The 19,525-nt window shown below is 53.9% G+C and overlaps 5 protein-coding genes across 5 annotated transcripts; 2 read left to right on the forward strand and 3 right to left on the reverse strand.

The window, feature by feature from the left end:
• Positions 1–1,368: 1,368 nt before the first annotated feature.
• On the reverse strand, positions 1,369–2,148 carry TRIREDRAFT_39606 (uncharacterized protein; the record flags this gene model as incomplete). The annotated part of the gene is made up of 1 exon (XM_006966662.1): positions 1,369–2,148. A coding segment is annotated over one exon (780 nt), but the record flags the coding sequence as incomplete, so codon positions are not given.
• Positions 2,149–5,363: 3,215 nt separating this feature from the next.
• Positions 5,364–8,380, reverse strand: TRIREDRAFT_64420 (uncharacterized protein; the record flags this gene model as incomplete). The annotated part of the gene is made up of 3 exons (XM_006966821.1): positions 5,364–7,126; positions 7,200–8,008; positions 8,070–8,380. The coding sequence occupies 3 exons, from the start codon at positions 8,378–8,380 to the stop codon at positions 5,364–5,366; spliced, it is 2,883 nt and encodes a 960-aa protein (XP_006966883.1).
• A 287-nt stretch (positions 8,381–8,667) lies between these two features.
• TRIREDRAFT_64752 (uncharacterized protein) lies at positions 8,668–9,083 on the forward strand (the record flags this gene model as incomplete). The annotated part of the gene is made up of 4 exons (XM_006966725.1): positions 8,668–8,703; positions 8,760–8,821; positions 8,880–8,966; positions 9,029–9,083. The coding sequence occupies 4 exons, from the start codon at positions 8,668–8,670 to the stop codon at positions 9,081–9,083; spliced, it is 240 nt and encodes a 79-aa protein (XP_006966787.1).
• A 4,873-nt stretch (positions 9,084–13,956) lies between these two features.
• TRIREDRAFT_49795 (uncharacterized protein) lies at positions 13,957–16,608 on the forward strand (the record flags this gene model as incomplete). The annotated part of the gene is given in 7 exon segments (XM_006966726.1): positions 13,957–14,075; positions 14,130–14,346; positions 14,401–14,526; positions 14,542–14,661; positions 14,708–14,873; positions 14,927–15,311; positions 15,375–16,608. 7 exon segments carry the CDS (start codon positions 13,957–13,959, stop codon positions 16,414–16,416), a joined length of 2,175 nt encoding a protein of 724 aa, XP_006966788.1. The 3' UTR covers positions 16,417–16,608.
• An 880-nt stretch (positions 16,609–17,488) lies between these two features.
• On the reverse strand, positions 17,489–19,481 carry TRIREDRAFT_109075 (uncharacterized protein; the record flags this gene model as incomplete). Its single annotated transcript, XM_006966822.1, has 4 exons — positions 17,489–17,881; positions 17,921–18,764; positions 18,864–19,136; positions 19,306–19,481. 4 exons carry the CDS (start codon positions 19,479–19,481, stop codon positions 17,489–17,491), a joined length of 1,686 nt encoding a protein of 561 aa, XP_006966884.1.
• Positions 19,482–19,525: the final 44 nt, after the last annotated feature.

The raw sequence follows: 19,525 nt of genomic DNA on the forward strand, positions 1-19,525 counted from the left end.
GTGGATTTATTTATTAAATTTTTTTGATCGGCACACCCATCTCCCCATTCCCAACACATTCCGCGAAGTATTTTTCTTTTTTTTTTCCTTCTCGTGGTGCCTGTCTGCGGTGGCGTTTTTGATGTGCAAGCCACAAAGGCGCAGATCGCTTGCAAACGGATTTTCCGAATGCCCGTGGAATTCCTTCTGGAACGGAACATGAAAGTTCTGCTTGAAAGATTTTGTGGTAAGGCTGTGCTGATCTTCGTCTTGATAATTTGTTGGCTGTACCAGTGCGACGAGCGTCCATTACATCCAGTCTCGAGTATAGTCGGGAGAGACTGGGTAAGGTAAGGTAAGGTATGTCAATACTACAAGACTATACTGCTAAAGTGAGAGAAGATGGAACAGCAAACAACATGTCAGAAAGACGCTACGTCATCAATCATTTCAAAAAATCTTACCATGTATCAGCATATACGACACCATCGTGCGAAAAAGGACAGTCACACAGAGTAAAAGAAACAATCATCCTTGTCCATTGCGAGGCCTCAAAGAGTACCGTGACTTTGACCGAAATCAGTGAACCACCTAAACGACAGGAATAAAAACCTCCTAGAGTTATGCCCTTTTCCCTTTGGTATCTCCCATTCCGTTACCGTGAAATGCCAAACCCCTACCAACCGTAGATGAAAGAAAGAGAGAGAGAAAAAAACGCGGGACTGCTGGGTTTTGCTAGACCCCCTTATCGAAAATGAATCAAACCAACTGAAACCAGATTCGTGTGCGTTGTGAGAAGAAAATAAAGGAAAAGGGGGGGATGAGTGAGTGAAAGGACAGGCGAAAGGCAGTGAGAGTGATGAAGCAGGAAAACAAAGTTGCCAAACGAGAGAAACCGCATTCCCCCTTGGATCACCCTACACACCATCCAGCCCGAGTCCATCTCGCAAGCGCTCAGTGGCGACCGAAAGCCCAGTCGCGGCGACGGTGGCCTGGGATAAACGGCGTCACAGTTGGACGGCCGTTGTTGAGGTCGACGCTCGAGCTGGAGCTCAAGAGCGGAAGCGGGAGAGTAGTGGTCGGCCTCTCAGCCGGAGTGTTGCCTGGCGGAGTGGCAGCGGGCGCGCCCGGCGGGACCGTCACGAAGACGGTCGGGGTTGCGTGCGTATCAGGCACGATAGTCTTGTAAAAGGTCTCCATCGTAAATATGGTGGTAGTTACGGTCGAGGCTGGAAGCGTTGAAGCCGGCACGTGTACAGTGATGTACGAGGTGACGGTGGTAGCAGGCTGGGCCAAGTCCAACGACGCGGATGAGGGCCCCTTGATGGCTGTCTGTGTGCCGAAGCGTGTCGTCGTGACAGTGGGCTGCATGGTGGTGAAGGAAGTGACAGTGCTGATGGGCGGCGCACCCAGAGGAGGCTGAATGGGGGCCACAGAAGAGATAGGCAGGATAGGAGCGGCAGGAGGTGCGCCGGGGCCGTCTTTGGCACCGTTGACGTCGATGGCAACCTCAAAGTTGCTGTCCATCTGAGACTTGAGAGCCTTGGTGTAGATGTTCTGGTCATCGACGTACGATCCCATACCGGCGGCGTGGTCGCCCCGAGCTGTGATCTTGATGTCGATGGTGCTGGCGTAACTCTCATTCTTGGCAATGGCGGCCATGGTGAAGCCGTGAGGATCCTTTTCTCCACGCATAAAGGTGCCAGCCCAGGGGTAGAGGCCGTTGGTGGTAGCCTGGAAGTCGATGGAGTCGGCGTTCAGGTCAGGCCAGTCCCAGTACCAGTAGATGGTGTAGATGGAGCCGGGCTTGAGGTCGGTGGGCAGCTGGAGGGTGGACTGGCAGCCAAGCTCAATGTCGTGCGAGGCGCCCTGAGAAGCCAGCTTGGTAGCCCGCTCCATGCTGATGGCGCCGCTGTTTGGTTGATAGCACTGGCCGTCGTCGTAGTTGCGGGTGGCCAGGAGGCGGCCACGGCCGTCACCACCAGTGCCCTGCTTGTTCCAGACAAGGTGGACGTCAAAGAGGCGCTCCTCCTCCTTGGGCTGGCTGGTGCCGTAGAGGAAGACAGTACCGCGGTTCAGGGGCTTCTTGGGTTGATTCTGGGGAAGGGTGGTGTGACCGTTCTCAAGGTGGATGATGGCTATGTGGTCGCCCGGTGCGGCCTCCAACATAGGAAATTGAGGGTTCTCATCCAGCTTGTACTTGTTGAGCACCTCATCCCCAGAGTAGGCACCCTGGCCAGCAGCAGGAAGAATCCACTGCGGGATGATGTCCTGGAAGGGGGGGTCAGTAGAGTCGCGAGAGACCCAGCCGCGAGCGTAGCCCTCGGCGCCGATCATGGTGCCGTTGGGGGCGACTTTGTACGCCTTTTCGATCCAGGAGTGGCCGTTGGCGACGGTGGCGAGGGCCGCAACCATCGTGGCCCTGAGGCCGACGTGCGGAGTGGAAGCCATTTCTCACGGTCGAGACGCGTCTCTGGCGTGTTCTGACTTGCTGATGAGATTGTGTTTCTCGAGCTGCCGAGCAGGTAAAGACTGAGTCAAGAAGGGATATCAGGGAACGAATGCTTTTTGACCTCGCGGAGGGAAAAAGCTGAACCAAAAGACTGATGGTGAGGTTGACGTGCGCGCTGTTTTGCTCAAGATTTGGTGGTTTTTGTTTTTGTTTTTGTTTGGAAGAAAAAAAGAAAGTGAGAGAACGCGAGAACGAGAATAAATATGGGTTGCCAGGTGGCAGAAAGCCAGCAGACTCTGGCGTGTGCGCGCGTGTGTTCGCGATAATTGGCGGACCGGCGAACAGCTGGTGAACAGCTGGCAGTGACTGATTTCTTTCGAATTATTGGGTGTGTGAACAGCTTTTGCCAATTAGGGCTTTTCCAAACGAATGCCACGCCGTTGTTGATTGAATTGCCTTTATGTCGTGTTTGTTGAACTCGTGCCGGTCATGTAACAGTCGAGTGTCGTCGTTGAAGTTGGGTTTGCAGCTTGAGGATATTCAGGGGGGAGGGGTGAATCACGTCCAGCGTCGTTCCAGCCCGGTGAATTAGTGAAGAAGATGGAGAGTTGTCGTTCTATAAGTCGTGATGGCTCCCAGAGACAAGGAAAGAGAAGAGAGAAAGGAAAAGAGAAAAGAGAAAAGGAAAAGAACAAAAGGAAATAGTTGTCTTCTCTCTTCACCTTGCCATCGTCAGATTCGTCTCACCACGTTTGGCACAATCAGAAAGCCTTGTGACAATCAAGCACGCACTAAAGGCAAACCGGCACAAAGATAAAACAGATGCCGCCCACGCAAGCAAGGAAAGAGAGCAACGTAATCTCTGTATGTATGTATGAATGGATGGATGGATGGTGGGTATGTATGTAAGAGCAAGAGAAGGGAGGGAGAAGGCCGAGCAAGATATGACGAACAAGCAAGATTCACAGACAAGCAAGCATCACACGATTCCCCCACGAGGCGACGGGACCAAGAACCGTATTTAGCTGACGCCTCTCGGCTTCAACGGCAACCTATCGAGCGCATGGCTCCGGGCAGAGGCACGGCATCAGAGTGGCCGCTTGACAAGGCCCAGGTCATGCGATGAGACAGCCGCAGGACCATTCAACCTGGGCGGCCGTTTGTATGACGGGCAGCGCGGCGGCTGATGAAATGAAGGCCGTGTCGGCCGGTCCATTGGCCACGACGCCTGCTGGAGGCCACGGAGAAGAGAGAAGATTTCAAGAGGCTGCAACGCCGGGATTGATTCGACTTGATAATGCTGGTGTTTCAGCGGGCGGTGATGCATCGACGCGGATTGGCGACGACGGTCAAGAGCCGCGGCTTGCGGCAGCGGCGCCTGCAGGACCAGATCTGGCAGATAGATGTACGGGTAGAGCTGCAAGTACTGCCGATGTAGCTGTGAGCCCGTCTCCTGCAGCGGAAGTACGCTGACCATACCTCTCGCAGCCCAATCTCTGGTCCCAGATTGCGCGCAGCTCGAATTGCTTGCATGCGTCCCATCATGTTCATGTTCATGTTGCTCAAGCAAGGTTAGTACTAGGTAGGTAGAGATCCCGGCTTCACGGGTACCCGGCAGGTACTTCCACAAGCCAGCGCCTCTGTTTAAGCGCCGCACTCAACAGCCGTCTCTGGGCCTACCATTGTCCGCAGACCATCGCCGTCGACGACAAGTAATACCAAGGTACTGCCTCGTTGCCTCTTTGGGGCGTGTTGCAGCCGCCGCTATCGAGCCTCAATTGACTGGCTGTCATTCGCCGCTGTGCCGACGGCCTTTATTTGCCCAACCCTCCCATGTTCTTTTTGTTCCCTTCTTTCTCCTCTCTCTTTACCTTCTTTCTTGGAATCTCTCCTACAGCCAGAGTCTGTGTAACTCTCTCTCGGGTCATGGAACATGTGGCGTCTTGCGCAGCTACCTAATTTCTGCTCGGAATTTCCCTCTACCTTATCGTTGGCCATCCAGGCCATCAGTGTTGCCCAGCTCTCTCCATGTCAATGTACCACAAAGACATTCCGAAGCGCATGCTCGTGATGCCCCATGGCTCCATGACTATCAATAAATGGGCTTCAGGTCTCCCCATTGTCGTACCTTGGCCTCGTTTCAGTTCCCCTTGTCCCTCTCACCGGCGCTTAAGAAAAGCCTATGCGCTTCTATCTTGAGCCCTTTGTGATACACGCCGCTCAATTCTTACTACTATTCTCGCAGTGTAACATCCCGCTTAGCCGCTGCCGCGCTTCGAGCATGAAACCAATATCGAGGTCAATAGAAATAGAATAATAGTTTCGGTTTTTCTCTGCGACAAGGGTGCGGTCATGCAAGATACCAGGTTTTCTTTTTGGTGCAGCTTGCAGCTTGGGAGTGGCAGAGATCATCGGGTGCTACCCTATCGACGAAAAACGCAACACACCATCCATATAATACCGATCTTTTACGGCGGAGATAAATGACAAATCTCTTGATATCAGCATGGTATTTTGACATTGTATTGTCAATATCTGCATCTTGATGAGTTGCATCAAACTACCCAAGGTCTCAAGAAAGATACCTACGCTGGATATGAAGGAAACGAGTTGAGAGAGATGAGCGCCAGAGCCTAGCAGGTACACTCACCGGTTGCCTTCTTGAAGAATGATACGGGTCATTAGCAATGCAAATTGATATTAAACTCCGACACTATCCATGAATCTTTCTGGACGATATATACATGTAATCAGGCAATGTTCCGACATCCGATCTACCGCCAGCGCCAAATAGCACGTTTCGCTCGCCTTCTTCCTCCCTTTGACCCCGTCTCCATCGCACGACAAAGCCACAACTCTTTGGTACACAACCCTGGCCAGGAATCCCATGCTCTCCCACAAAAAGCAACATGTACAGCTCCTCTCTTCATCCTCACAAAGTCGTAGTCGACAGGGGCTTGGCCGCAAGAAGATCAATGACCTTGTAAAACATGTCCTCCACAGAAGCCCCGGCAAACGGAGGCGCAGCATCAAAGATGTCTGCGAGATACTGTTGAGGGATGATATTGGCCTGAACGTCGTCATCCTCCATGTCCACGTCATCATCTGCGTTTGGCGCCTCCTCCATCTCATCGTCGCTCTCAGCATCTCCGTTGAGCATGATGGCGAGCTTGTTGCTGTCGGCTTCCTGGGAGGCATTGTCGAGCCGCAGATCCTGCAGCGGCTGAGCGGCTAGGATGGTGGAGGCGTTGGAGCCCTCGGTAAGGGTCCAGATCTGGGCCACATCATCGAGAGCGACAAAGCCGCTGGTGCCGGGCACTGAAATGAGACTCACGATCCGATGGGGCGTGTTGCGGACGATGAGCGGCTCGGGCTCGCTCGGGCTGAAGATGCCGATGCTAGAGGTGTTTCCAAGAGGAAGGGTAACTGCAAAATGCCCGGACACCGAGTCGACAGCGAGCTGCAGCAATTCGTCGGCGTCAGAAGCCTTGGGCACCACGATTCCGTACCGTAAATCGTCGCTCACGACGTCGTAGACGTGCAGCTCGTCGGAAAGCACAATCAAATACTGCGACAGCACTCGCAATGAATGCAGCTGTCCTTTCCAGAGGCCCTCCAGGATCTTGACAACTTCGCCAGAGGCCGCATTGATCACATACACGGCTCCCGTGTCAACAGCGCCAAAGGCAGCAAACAGCGTGGAACCGTCTTCCGAGAAGGCAATGCGGGCTTGAGGCTTCACAGGAGCAGCCGAGTCGTTGGGAATATCCGCGATGGCATCTCGGCCGAGCCCATCGCCGATGGGGATTATCCGGGAACAACCCCAGGTAAACTCCACGCCGCCATCTGTGCGTCGTGAACCGTCTTGTTGGCGGACCTTTGGTCGCCAAAGGCGCACGATGCCGTCCCCGGCAATGGTGGCAAAGCAGGCTGAGGAACTGTCCGAGGCAAGATCTAGTATCGTCTCCGGATGGGTCGACGTGTGCGGCGCATTGATTCTGGAGACGAGGGCAATCGAGTTGTCCTCGTCATTGACTTGCCAGAACTTGAGGTATGACTCGTGCCTCTCCTTCAAGAACTGGTCGCCAGCGTCGCCACTAACGGCGCCAATGTCCCTGGTTGAAGGAAACCAGTCGTCGACGCTGGCCAGCCATTTTCCGTCGGAAGAAAAGGAGATGTGCGTGACAACAGGCTCTTCAATGGCGTAGCCCTTATTGGACAGATTGACGTCCGTAGGCTGTGTCCGGGCCAGTGCCTGCTTGGAGATGCTCGTGAAGGTCTCAAGATCAAAGGACTGCAGTAGGGGCGCTGAGAAGTCTCCCGTCATCGTTGCCTGGCGGCCATTGCCGACACAGACGTGAAGCTTGGAGGGCTGGTTCGCCTTGATGGCAGCGGGAATAGGTCGGCGCACTTTGTCTGCTACTGACCAAACACGCTGCACGAGCAAGTCTTTGGGTGTCGTGGCCTCAACCGATGCAGATTGAATGCCGGATATGTATGTGGTCGGAGTCAGTTCAGCAGTGGATAGAATCATTGTTGAGTTGTCATCAAGGTGCACGACATATGATGATCCGCTGGCAGAAACAACAATGTTTTCGACGCTGCCTGACAGGTGCGGGAGGTAGTTTCTCTTGACTGTGTCCATCTGCCATAGCACAAGAACGTTTTCGGAGCCTCCTGAGATCATGTAGTTGCCTAATGATGAGAGTTAGGATAACAGGCCACAAGTAAGGGTGAACGAGGAGACGATCAAGAACGGGGAGCATACCATCTCGTGACCACTTGACTGAATGAACTGCCTTTCGGTGCCAGTGGAACTTTTGAGCTTGGATGCCGGCTTTTCCAAGTGATTGGCTTCGAGCCAGGGCGTCATGGTAGAGATAGATGCCTCCTCGTGCGCCGCCAACAATCACATCCACCACTCTGTCGGAGGCGCGTCGTCCTTTGCTTCCAGCGCCGGGCAGAGCAGAGGCTTGGTATACCCTGAAATCGAGCGTGGTGATGATGTCTGGCACGTCAAAGGAGAAGAAGTCGTATTGGATCTCTTCGAAATTGGTCGTCTGCTCGTGTGACGCTACGCCAATAAAGAGAGAGTCATTCACAGCACCGACCAGGACGAGGCCATCCTGAGTGGCCTCAATCAGGTGCAGGCCATTGCCGGGCTTCTTGATGCTCAGTATGTGCTTTGAGACTGGAGACGACAGCAGATCGCCGCCATACGCAGTCAACTCCGTCTTATTGGACTTGGCTGTCTCGACGACGACGACGACATCGGCTTTGGCGCCAGAGGCCTCGGTCGAAGTCACTGTCATCGCTTTGGCGGTACCCGTCACTGTCTTGAAGCTCTGGTGCGTCTCAGCGGCCTCTGTCCACTTTACATGGTAGATTTGGCCATCTGAGCAAGCAACCCAGAGGTATTCAGGGTTCTGAATAGACAGGCGGGTCGCAACGATGTTTGCGGGAGACGAGCCGTCTGACGTAGCGGTATCGACGGCGCCAATGGGGATTCGTCTCAGGAGGAGAGAGTCGCTGGTGGTGTAGATTTGGACGGAGGTGTTGTATGTCAAGATGAGGTACCTGTATGAATGCAATGAGAATGGTGCTTCTCTGAGACAGAAGGGACTTTTGGTTGTCTTACTGGTCATCTTGAGTGAGGATGGGATCAATGTCGAGCATTCTGCCACCCATGGGCTTGGAGAGTCTCCAGCCAGCCTCTCCGTCTGACGAGCGCTTGGCCACAGCTTCACCATTGCTTTTTGAATTTGCCAGCGATCCATTTTGAAGGCTGTTGTCGGTTTCGACGTCTCCATCAGCTGCTTGCTCGTGCTCGTCCGCTGCGACGCCTTGCTGCGCCCGTGACCTCTTGATTCGCGCGTCGCCCTCGATCAGATCCCTCTTTCTCTTCTTGGTCGCTTCGTCCTGGGGCTTAGAAAGCCTGCTGCCCGCCATTGTGAGTCGTGGTCCGTCGAATGGCAAAGTGAAGAAGATTTGAAAAGAATGAATGGCAGGCTTCAGCACCCAGCGACTTGGTTCCAAAAGTGCTAAGAGCGATGCGCCGCAGAAATTTTGGTGCCGCCATGAACTTTTTCCACTATCAGCGATAAGATAACGAAAGCTGGCCGGCAGAACCTCGGCGGCATAATCTTTTCAGCCATTCCGCGCTCGCCCCCAAGCTTAATCCAACTCTTTACCCGGTTCATCACTCCAAAACTACGTTTTGCCATCGCATCGCCAAGATGATTATCCCCATCCGCTGCTTCTCTTGTGGAAAGGTAGGCATCAGGCCCTCATCTAATGAAACTACTCAGGCCCGTACTAACGACGACAGGTCACTGGCGACCTCTGGGAGCGCTATCTGCAGCTGATTGCGGATCCGCGCAAGACAGATGGGTATGCTTATGCTTGACTTTCATCCTCCGAAGCGAAACTCGAGACTGACCTTCGAAAGCGATGCTATGGATGAGCTAGGCCTGAAGCGCTACTGCTGCCGACGCATGATTATGACCCACGTCGACCTCATCGAGAAGCTTCTCAAGTATGGGCGCTGCTACCGAACCCGAAAACGCCCCTGATTCTGATTGCTAATCCTTCTGCTAGGTACACCCCCGACGGACGAAACGAGAAGAAGCAGAGATTGAACGAGTCGGCATAGATTTGATTTTGGGAAAAGAGAACGATGCAATGCACAGTTTGGCGTTTTTGGATTCAAGTTTCACCTTTTTGTAACTGGGCGCAAGGAAGAATCACAACCATGTCGCAACGATCACGGCGGAATTCACGGGATATCTGTCAATAATGGGACGAAGATCACTCCGCTACGCGTTGTCGACTGGCGAATACCGCGACGAACCTACCACCCTGCGATTGGATGCGGTGACCTATACCAACACTTGGGCTGATGCGCGTAAAACCAAGATGGAGTTTGCCGTGCCATCACTTTGATGTCGACGCCCTGCTGAGGTTCAAACTGGTATGGGCGGCCAGTTGGCCTTGATCAGCACATCTCAAAAATAGTGTTACGCTGCCGCATCTCACAAAGCGAGTTTGGCTAGGATTAGCATGAGCAAACCACTTTTATTTACAACACAGTTTGCAGCTCCTGACCTCTTCCGTGTTTGTGGGTGAGCTTTGCCTGGCATATGTGGTAATCTTTGCCAGCTTTCAACACAGGCGGGTCAAAGCAGTGAGATGTTTATCGACCAACACATGTTAACAAAGATCGATGAACCGGGGTGGTGGTGCGTCATCACAATGATTCCGAACATGATGCGAGGAACAGCTCCATAATGACCCCAACGTTGAAAACACAATACAGGCAAGCCACTCCCGACACCTTGATTCTTAAGCGATATCGAGTGGGACTGTCAAAGGGGGTGTATCTAGCCTGTTGTCGTTGGTTGTACGTAGGCATGGAAGCAATAGGCGTCCTCGACGAGTGCTATTCTCAATCTTCATTTCCCAACCTGCTCCATTCGTCGAGTAGCATATGTCGTAGAACCTCCCGGGCACGCCAAAGGAGGCGAGAGCAAGCGAGCCGCAACATGAAGAGATAGAAACTGACGTCCGACTACGCAAAGGGCGTTTATGCCGTGCACTCCGTAGATGCATCTATACGAGCATGCATGCGCCTGTCGTGGCCCGGTCCTCAAACAGCATCATCGCCACTACGATGCTGGCCCAGAGCAGGGTCAGACGCACAGATTGCCGATTGCAGGCATACGATGAGCCTGAGGTGTGTTGAACGACGTTCGGAGTTGACATCTTCATGATGTATGTCTGATCTAAAAGAAGAAGTGATACAAACTGCGCCTTTGGGAGTACCGGCACTTAGGTACTACCTACTCCATACATTATGTACATCACAGTTGCACAGAGGCCATGAGTAGAAGCCGACTGCCCAGCTTCTACTCGACAGAAATATATCTCACCCTCACAAGAAATCGCCGGCGCAACTATTACCCATATAAGATTTCGGTTCTACGACGATGACCGGCTTTTCGAAGCTGTGTACGTGCATGCTCGGCATATCTGCAGAGACTTTATACCTATAGCGAGGATACTTAATGCAGTGGGCATCACGAAATATGTCCTTCAAACTCAGCACAAACATGAGCACGACAATAGACGTGGATGTCACACGGAGCTGCAGAAAAGGTCGACTAGAAAATCCTACGCCAGGCCTTGGAACGGGAAGCAACGCAACGAGGGCGTACAAGCAAGGCTTAGGCAGCGCGCGTGCAACCGAGTACTAGTCGTACAGATATGCCCGACCTATATCCCTTCCAGCTCGGCTTGTTCAACACGATGAGATTGGCTGCAATATGTCAGTGTCAACGTAACATGTGACACAGGTACATACGGATGTCTAAGAGTAGTACCGCATCTCATGCTTCGGAAGTGCCCATGAAACAGGGAGAGGGGGGAGAGCGAGCGAGCAGGAGAGAGAGAGAGAGATAGAGAGAGAGAGCATCTTGCCGGCTCCGCCCACCCTCGGGGAGAGTAGAGAGGAGATATCGGGCGGTCCACAGACGGGTTGAAGTGAGTGGGCCGTGGCCGGGCCTAACCAGCTTCGTCTGGGCATAGGCGCCGGACCAGATCGTCGGGTCGAACGCTGCCAATCAGCGCGGGTTGACCGAGTCCAGCATGTCCTCTGTGCTCTGGGACGGGAGAGCAGGGGGGTCTGAAGGGCACGGCGGGCCACGTACCGAGCAATAGGCGCTGTGACAGAAGACTGAGGCTTTCGTTTGGTCCGGGTCTAGTAGTCGAATTGATGCGAAAAACCTCGGGATGGTGGTTGGTGTGTTGGTGTTGGTACTGTCGTTGGTTGCTGCTGCTGCTGCTGTGCTGGCCGTCGGAAACTGGAGCCTGTCGGGCTCTTCGCGGCACATCGAGATGCTTGTTGGAAGCCAGCTGGGTAACAAGTCCGTTTGCTGCTCTTCGACCAACAACATGGCTCGCGACGGATTCCATGCAGTTATCCAGGGAAGGCTACTCAGTCGTGACTCGAGGGTCGGGCACGTACAACTACTAGGTAGTCCGCGCCAGCTGAGAAGTGGTAGTGGTGGCTTCAACAAACAGCCCACGTTGTCGCATGCATGCTGGCATGATGGTCAAGTGGCATCGCGGAAAGCCACGAGCACGCCGCCCTCGAGTCTTCGCCATGCTTCTCTCTTCTCTTCGACTCAACCTCGCATGTCCTGTGTGCACGGCGTCGCATCCTAGTTCGGCGACGAATCGTGACTCGGCAGGGAAAAGCATGCAAGCATGTCATCCACCTGAATTAAGCGCCGACGCCTGTCGACTCCCATGCAGGCTGTTTCCACTGCGCTACCGATCGAGTCTGTGAGTGGCCGGGCCTCTGCAGAAGCTCCTCTTCAAGAACTAGGTGCAGCACAGCAGTTCCCCCGCCCCTCCAACGGCCAACGGCTGCGTCGCATTGGGAATCTGGCAAGGCTTCTTGATGAGCTCTCCAAGGCGACAATAGAGAGAGAGATGGATTGTATCTTGTATGTACTGTAGGTGTAATTGACGAGGTGGTCCTTGATCACCACGGACCTCTCGACAGGAGTCTGCTGATCACCGACAGTACGAGTGCGTGTATGTGTGTGCTGGGGATGCGGTGGTTTGAGGGCAACAATGCTCAGGTCATGGATTGTATGAGATATGCCGTTGAATTGTGTAGAGCCTGGACCGTCGTGACTTGATCAGCTCTCCAACCCTCCTCTGGCGGCATTCCTTCGCGTACTCATAGACTTCGTAATATGTACTTCGATAGCCGATCCGTCGTTCTGCACCTGGTCGCACTCGTTGCGCAAGACGCGGCTGTCCACCAGACGAGATTCCTGGCTGGCGTTTCTGCTTTGAGCGGATGTACGAGCCCACTCGAAGGACGCCATGTCCAGGGATCCACGGTCTGATCTGGTCAATCATCAGTTGACAAGTACTGTCAGCACAGCAGATTAAGCGACGGACTTGGCTCCTGCGGCTGGCGTCTGTCTGTCGCTTCGTCTGCCTAGTTCACCAGCCCAGCACTTCTGATAGCGCAGATGAACGACGCCTCGCCGTTCTGTAGCCGCGGGCTTCGAGCCTGGTGCATGCCGTCGTACATTAGCTGGAAGGATCTTGAAAGGCTGCCGCGTTGCATGCACGAACTAGTAGAGTTTGGGTGATGAATCGGAGGGTAGTAGTAGTAGTACAAACCTGAGTGCGTTCGTTCGTAGCTGGGCGAGGTGATGCGTTGAGGTGCTCCCACAAGGCCAGGCACAACTTGAAGGTAAGGTAGGTAGGTTGGTACCTACTACTGCTGCTACAAGTACAGCCCTTCCGAGGTACTCCTGATAGCAGCAGCGCTGGCGTCTCACCCATCAGCTTAGCAGCCATCACAGCTTGCCCCCGTATTACAGGTCGCACAGCTTGCGGACACGATCCCTCAAATTTCATGTTCCATAAGGTAGGTAGGTACCTCAATACCGAGGGTAGGTAGCATCACAACCAGCTGCTCCTCCTCCCACACCAAAGGCTCGTCATACCTACACTGTTGATCCGTCACCTTTTCCATTCCCGGAGCCTCTTTGCGTGCGATTTCCCGGTCTGGAAGCTCCTCTACATACCTACATACATACGATCCCCTCTCCAGCAGTATCCGAACCTGCTGCAGTGTGTCTTCTGCGTCTTCTCCCACTAAATTGACTGCTGACGAGCCCCTTCGTTTCCTCTTTTCTCTTAACCTCGTCTTCCTCTCTTGCTTCTTGTCTCTCCCTCTCTCGCACGCCATCAACACGCGCCCAGGGCTCAACAAAACAAATACGAACATTACTGTACATCCTCACCTCCGTACGGCACCGGAAATACCATCGACTTGCCGGATCCAGCGCGAACTCCTCCTCCTCCTCTTCCTCTTCCTCCTCCTCCCCCCCGCTCAATCAACTCCCAAACCACCACCTTACTACTCCTAGCACCCGCGGAGGCTGATTATTAGGCGCGAAGCTCCAGCAGCCTGCACTGCGTCCTGCGTCTTGCCTCTGGGTCGCTGCATGTCCTACTAGGCAAGGGTGCCTCGACCCCTGTTCCCTCTGCCTGGCCGCAGCGTCTCTTAAACCGCCCAGCCCGCCATCCGTCCAGCGTGCCTGGAACTGCCTCGCCTGATCTACGACCGGGACGTTTCGAGTCGCAGCTTTTGCTTCTATTCTGGAAGCACGCTGACTGTCAATCGAGGCCCGCGACCGCGACCGCGACCGCCTCTGCTAGTGCTTCGAACCTCCATTCAATTCTCGTCATACTATCGCGAGCGCTACAACTCGCCTCGCCACGCCTGCGATTGAGACCGTCTAGGCGTTTTTTCCCGTGGGGTACTCAGAGGCAATCTGCATCGTCAGCCGTCAAGCTGGGCATCTCGAGCTTCTTGTTTGCTGTGTAGAAACAGCTCGCGACGAAACCAGGTCACAGATTCTGCATAAAGCAGCTCAGACGCCGCGCTTTGTGGGAAGTCGTCGGCTCTTGCGCATCGCATTCGCCAGACCAATATCATGGCCCTCGAAGCGCCGCTACGATCATCCACTGGAAGCTTGCAGTTTCAGTTCAATCACCAAGGCGACATGTCTGCAACGTCCGAGTCTGACGGATTCAGGTCACCATTTAGAATCATGTAAGTCCAGTGCAATTGCGCACCAAGCAAGTCCTGTTAACATGTCGGCTCTAGGTCTTCCCCTCCGCCAGCCACAGACTCCTCCTCTCTTCGGCCTGACTCAATGCATCATCGGCTGTCCCATTCGATGCAATTGTTGAGCCCCAGTGATATTGTCGGACCATCTCCTGTGACCTCCAACGGCACCGAGACCACGGAAATCGAGGACGATGTTGCCGACGATGTCGAGCAGGATCACGGAGCGGGAGGAAATTCCTACCGCCACTCAGATGTGAGTTACAAAGAGCTCAGTAGTGCATCAGGACTCCGCTAATATGGATTATAGAATCTCTTGCTTACCACAAACCTCCCCGAAATCGTTCGTCAAGGTAACCCTGAAGAAGCCGTCTCCGTGATCCATGCTCCGGAGAGCTTCGCCAGCTGGGTAAGTAATTTTGATGCGACGAGTGCGGTATGAAACTGCAAGACAGCTAAACCTGCGCAGGTATCCAGCGAGCCTTCTGCCAAATCAGTCACCTCAACAGAGAGATCATCTCCCCGAGCCGATGGCGCCAGCCAGCCATCCTCTACTGGGACCTTCAACAGTGTGAGTTCATTCTCTCTGGTTGATTTGATAGGTGTTTCGCTAACAGTCGTCATGTGAAAAGCCTCCTAGCCATCCTGCTCGGCCTCCCATCTCTACTGATGTCAAGCCTGTGCGATACAGCCTAGACAGTGCCACACCGCGAGCACAAGACTTGCAGGACATGCTCGTAGATGGTAGCCGACTGCGTTCGAGCAGCACCAGCAGTCTTGAAAGTTGGTTTCTCTTCCAGCGTCAACGGCATCGGATCATGGCTAACAAAGGGTAGAAATCGACGAGCAGACTGAAGCCGAGGGTGACGACGACGAACCTTTTCCTCACGTGCCTCAAGTGGCTGATGAGATTGGCGATTTACGGACTCTCCTTCATGAGTCCTGGACGCTGTGTAACACCCTGGCCAATTTAAGCTCGATGCATCGACCACGAGCCTTTAGGGACTCGGGAACTCCTGATGCTGTTGAGAGAGCCTGGAAAGCGTGCTGGAAGCTCTGCCATCGCCTTTACGACAACCAGGATGAGGACCCTGCATACATGAGCGTCAAGTTCAACCTGGATCTTTGTCGTGACTTTTGCCAAGCGCTATTCGATGTCCGCGATAAGAAGGACGAGCTGGCAGACTCTGTCCTCAGGGTTAGCTTTGAGCTGAACAATCAGTGAGTACTTGCCACGCTCGATGTCAGTGTTTTTCCCTTCGACTGACCTCATCGCTCCCGCAGTTTATACAGCGCACAAGACAACCGAAACCTTCCAGAACAGTTCCGGGAACGGACTCTCGACTTCTACATCACCCTGTGTCATCGTCTCATGAAGCAGCGCGGTGAACTCCTTGGCAAGACTGATCAGCTCCTAGGAGCTTGCTGGGCCCTCGCCGAGATGCTCTTCAGTCTGCGTCAGAACAGACTGGGCGGCAAGCCGCCGGACGGCGAATTGCTCCTCTCTGCAGTTCAGGCATGCTGGGGCTTGGGCGACATATTCAAGGACAGCTGGGCCAAGGTGAACCCGGACAGGAGCACTCCTCGGCCATCCCAGAGCTTCTTCTCCCACTCTTCCGACCAGACTGGTCGTGAAAGCCGACAGTCAAATCGCTCGTCACGCCACTCAAAGCAAGTGAGCATAAAGAGCACTCATCAGGAAGAGCGGCCGCGAAAGCCTCCACAGGTCCCCGAAACCCCGGTTACGGAATTCGAAGACACACCAATTTCTCCCGAGAGCCGCTCCCCCCAGATGCCCAATCTGCTGGTGCTTGGCCCTTCCAGTGACGGTGGCCGAGGCGGCAGATGGTCCAGCAGCGCATCCAACCTGTCAAGCTACTCCCACAGCAGCAACAGGACTTCGAGCACCGCGACGACAACTACAGCAACCGAAGACCCCAATGTCGCACGTGCAAAGATCCTTGTCCTTCGAGCCGCTATGACTCTCGGATTCGACCGTGATGCCATCACCGACCCGAAGACAGCCCCAGCCCAGCTGCAGAAGTTTGTGCAGAGCCTTCCCGCAGACGCGTTTGGTTCTTCGCCAAGGGAAACGACGCTCCTTCAACAATACAAGAACTCGGTGCTCATGGACGCATTCATCCCACGGAGTAACACAATACCCTCTCGCGGCAAGAGGGTTCCGGCGGTGGATATGGCAAAGAGCATCCAGACCTTGGCCAACAGCTCGCCTCGCTATGCCTACCTACGTGATCTCTTCGGATTCGTCTTCAACTTTCCCATTGAAGAGGTTGATGCTCGACGACACACCAGCATTGCCGTCTAAAGACCCTTTATACGTTATGAGGCACACATGTGCCAAGGAAACATGAAACAAATGAATTGAGAGCAACGCAAAAGAAGCCAGAGCAAGGAAAGGAAGGGACACATATTGATGAAGGGTTGGCGAACCATCTTTCCTATGTCATTACGCTCCAGATACCCCCTTTACACTATACGTTGCGTTGATCACGGCCATGGTACGAAGCGGAAGGCTTCGCTCTGTGTGTGCAGTCAGAGGATTATGGATTTGTCGAAGGGTAGAGCGGTACACAATCATTCTTTTCTTGGATCATGATGTTTGATGCCGATACGTCGCCGCAAGGCAAGAGAGTTAGATGTTGCTTGGGTTTGCAACTTGGAGGCTATTTGTCAGTTGAATACTCTTTTTGTCAGATTTATCGTAGCACTTTTGTCAAGCATAGCGGGCGGGGTGCAAGTCTACTTTTAATCGATTCACTTTTCTTTTTCTCTCTTTGCCTCCCGTTGTACTGAAATGGGGTCACTGGATGTGTGATTGAAGCTTGCAATAGACTATGAATATAAGAACTCTGCGGGTATATGTTGAGGAGCAGTCTGTGAGCAAGGCAAGGACTTCTTTGCTGTGCTCGGTACGGTATCGAAAAACAAAAAACAAGGAAATAGATAACGAAGAGGAGAGGTCAAAGAAAGTAGATAAGCAGAAAAACGACTCCATCCTGTCCAGTGCCTCTGATGTAGATTCCCAACGAGTACCTATCATTTTCCTTGAACTGTAATCCATTCCGCTCCATCCCTACGTATCAAGCCATTCCATTGCTTCGAAGAAAAGCGAGAAAGAGATTCCATTCCGTTTACTCCAACAAGACAAGTCAAAAAATCAGTGACTACAAAAGGGAAATGGAAGAGAAAGCAAAGAAAAAGGCATGGTAAGTCAAAAAAGAAAGAGAAACAAGAAGAAAAAAGGGGGGAGGCAGCTAATGATAAGGGGAAACCCTCGGGGAGTAGGAGCCTCAATCTTGTTTTCGAAGAGCAGCATACCAATGCCATCAACAATGGTGAGTTCAGCCTCTCCTGACTTCTTCCGGTCAATCAATCCCTCACACGGCATCCTCGGGCGCCGAAGAAGGTTGAAGCGCAACTGTCGCAGCCGCCGCCGAGTATTCGCCGTGAGGACCGAATAGGATATTCGGATCGATTGTTCCGGCGAAGTCCTCTGGGTGAAGCTGCGTATCAATGTACAGCTGCTGCTGCGGCTGCTGCTGCTGTGACTGCTGTTGCTCAAAGGGTGTCGGGGGATGAGCGTGGTGATGAGGCTGCATCTCCGGACGACCCATGAGCGACGGTGTGAAGCTGTGGCCAGTTGAATTCGCCGCCGCCGCTGCCGCCGCCGCCGAGGCCGTGAAGTGGGCGTTCTGAAAGGAAAAGTCGGCGGACTGCGGCGAGATGACGGGGGTGAAGGCGGGAAAGTCGAATGGCGAAGGGGGCGTCATCTGAGACCAGTTCTAGTGGTTCTCTGCGACGCCTCCGACCGTCAGGATGGGCAGGTTGGTGATGTGCTGGGCTGACGGCGTCCCGGTGGACAGCTCCTGGAAAGTCGGCATGGGCTGGTATGTGATGACGGAGTGGTTGTTGCTGTTATTGTTGTTGTTGTTGTTGTTGCCCAGGTTTGGGGTCGCTTGTGTCTCGGAGACGGGGAGATGAGAGAAGGAAGAGGCGTCGACGGGATACTGATGATGCTGCCCGCTGTGAGTTCTCTGGCTCGGATGCTGGAGCTGCTGTTGTTCGACATGGTGCTGAAAGGGGGAGGGGGCAAGGTCCGGCAAAGCAGGCGAGAACTGCAGAGTAGAATAGGGCATTGGCTGATTCGACGGCATCTGCAGCTGATACTGCGTGGTGACGGGCATCTGGGACATTATGCCGGCAGTCTGCTCAACAGGACGATACAGGTCCTCCATCGTCGTAGCAGGCAAGGCTGGATAGACAGACATGTAGGCATCGGGCACCGCGCTGTCGCCGCCACTCGGAAGAGCTGCTAGATTGCCTGCTGGCCAGGTGTCCTGCGGCTGCACAGGAGCCGTCCACATGTCGGTCGTGTGCAGAAACGGCAGTGTGTCGAGTTGCTGCTGGGCAGGTAAGTTGCTGTGTCCCCCAGTCTGCAGGGTGGTGTCGAAGTAGTTGTCCGCCAGGGACAGCGCCAGCGGAGAGCTCGATTGGACGCCCAGCGAAGAGGGCTGGAGACCTGTCGTGTTCGTGCTCCTCTTCCACTGCTGCAGCGGCGTCCTGCCTTGAGCGGCCCTTGGGGTAGACTCTCGAGAGGCAGCCGCTTCAGGTCGAGAGTCTGCTCGCTGTGGCCCGGTGATTCTCTTGACCAGCCTTTGGGTTGGGAGAGAAGCAGCACGTTAGGAGATTGATGTTACGCACATTTGCAATACCGATAGGGATGAGAAAAGGGCTAGGGGAAATGACACGTACCGTTCACTAAGGTCGCTCGACTCATCGACGCTCCTCTTGCGCTTCATCCGTGGTGTTGTCGTCGTCGCCGCTTCGTCCTTTAGCTCTCGTCTCCGTTCCCCTACCTTGTGTTGTGACGACGGCCCTGCTCTGCTGGGGCTTCTGAGATTAACGTCATTCTCGTCGTCTTGCTCACCTTCGTCGTTGTGCTCCTTGCGGCCACCACCACCACCACCACCACCAAGCTTCGGCGATACGGCGACCCTTGGAGGTCGAGCATTCACCAACGGGCTGCTATAAGAAGGGAAAGATGTGCCATGTTAGCTTCTGTCATGCACATTATGTCCTCTATTATACAAACTACTCCAATCTTCACGGAATAAAGAGTGGAGTAGAAGTATGTATGTAGTAGGGGGAAAAAGGGGGGGGGGGGGGGGGGGGGGGGGTCGGGGGGGAGACGTACTTGAACCTGGGATCCTTGCCGTACTTGTTCTTGATATATCGAATCTGGTTATGGTTCAGGTGGCGGCCAAACTTTTCATGAAAGTGCGTCTGGATGTACGACTGCTTCTTCTTCCCGACGACGGCGGAGAGAACCCAGTCAATCTCATCGTCCAAGTACTGCGCCGCGCCAACCATGGCTGCTATGCTTCTGCTTGTCTTGTTGCTCTCGCAGAGCTATG

Source organism: Trichoderma reesei (assembly GCF_000167675.1).
Source record: "Trichoderma reesei QM6a unplaced genomic scaffold TRIREscaffold_14, whole genome shotgun sequence".
In the NCBI taxonomy this organism is placed as follows: Eukaryota; Fungi; Ascomycota; class Sordariomycetes; order Hypocreales; family Hypocreaceae; genus Trichoderma; species Trichoderma reesei.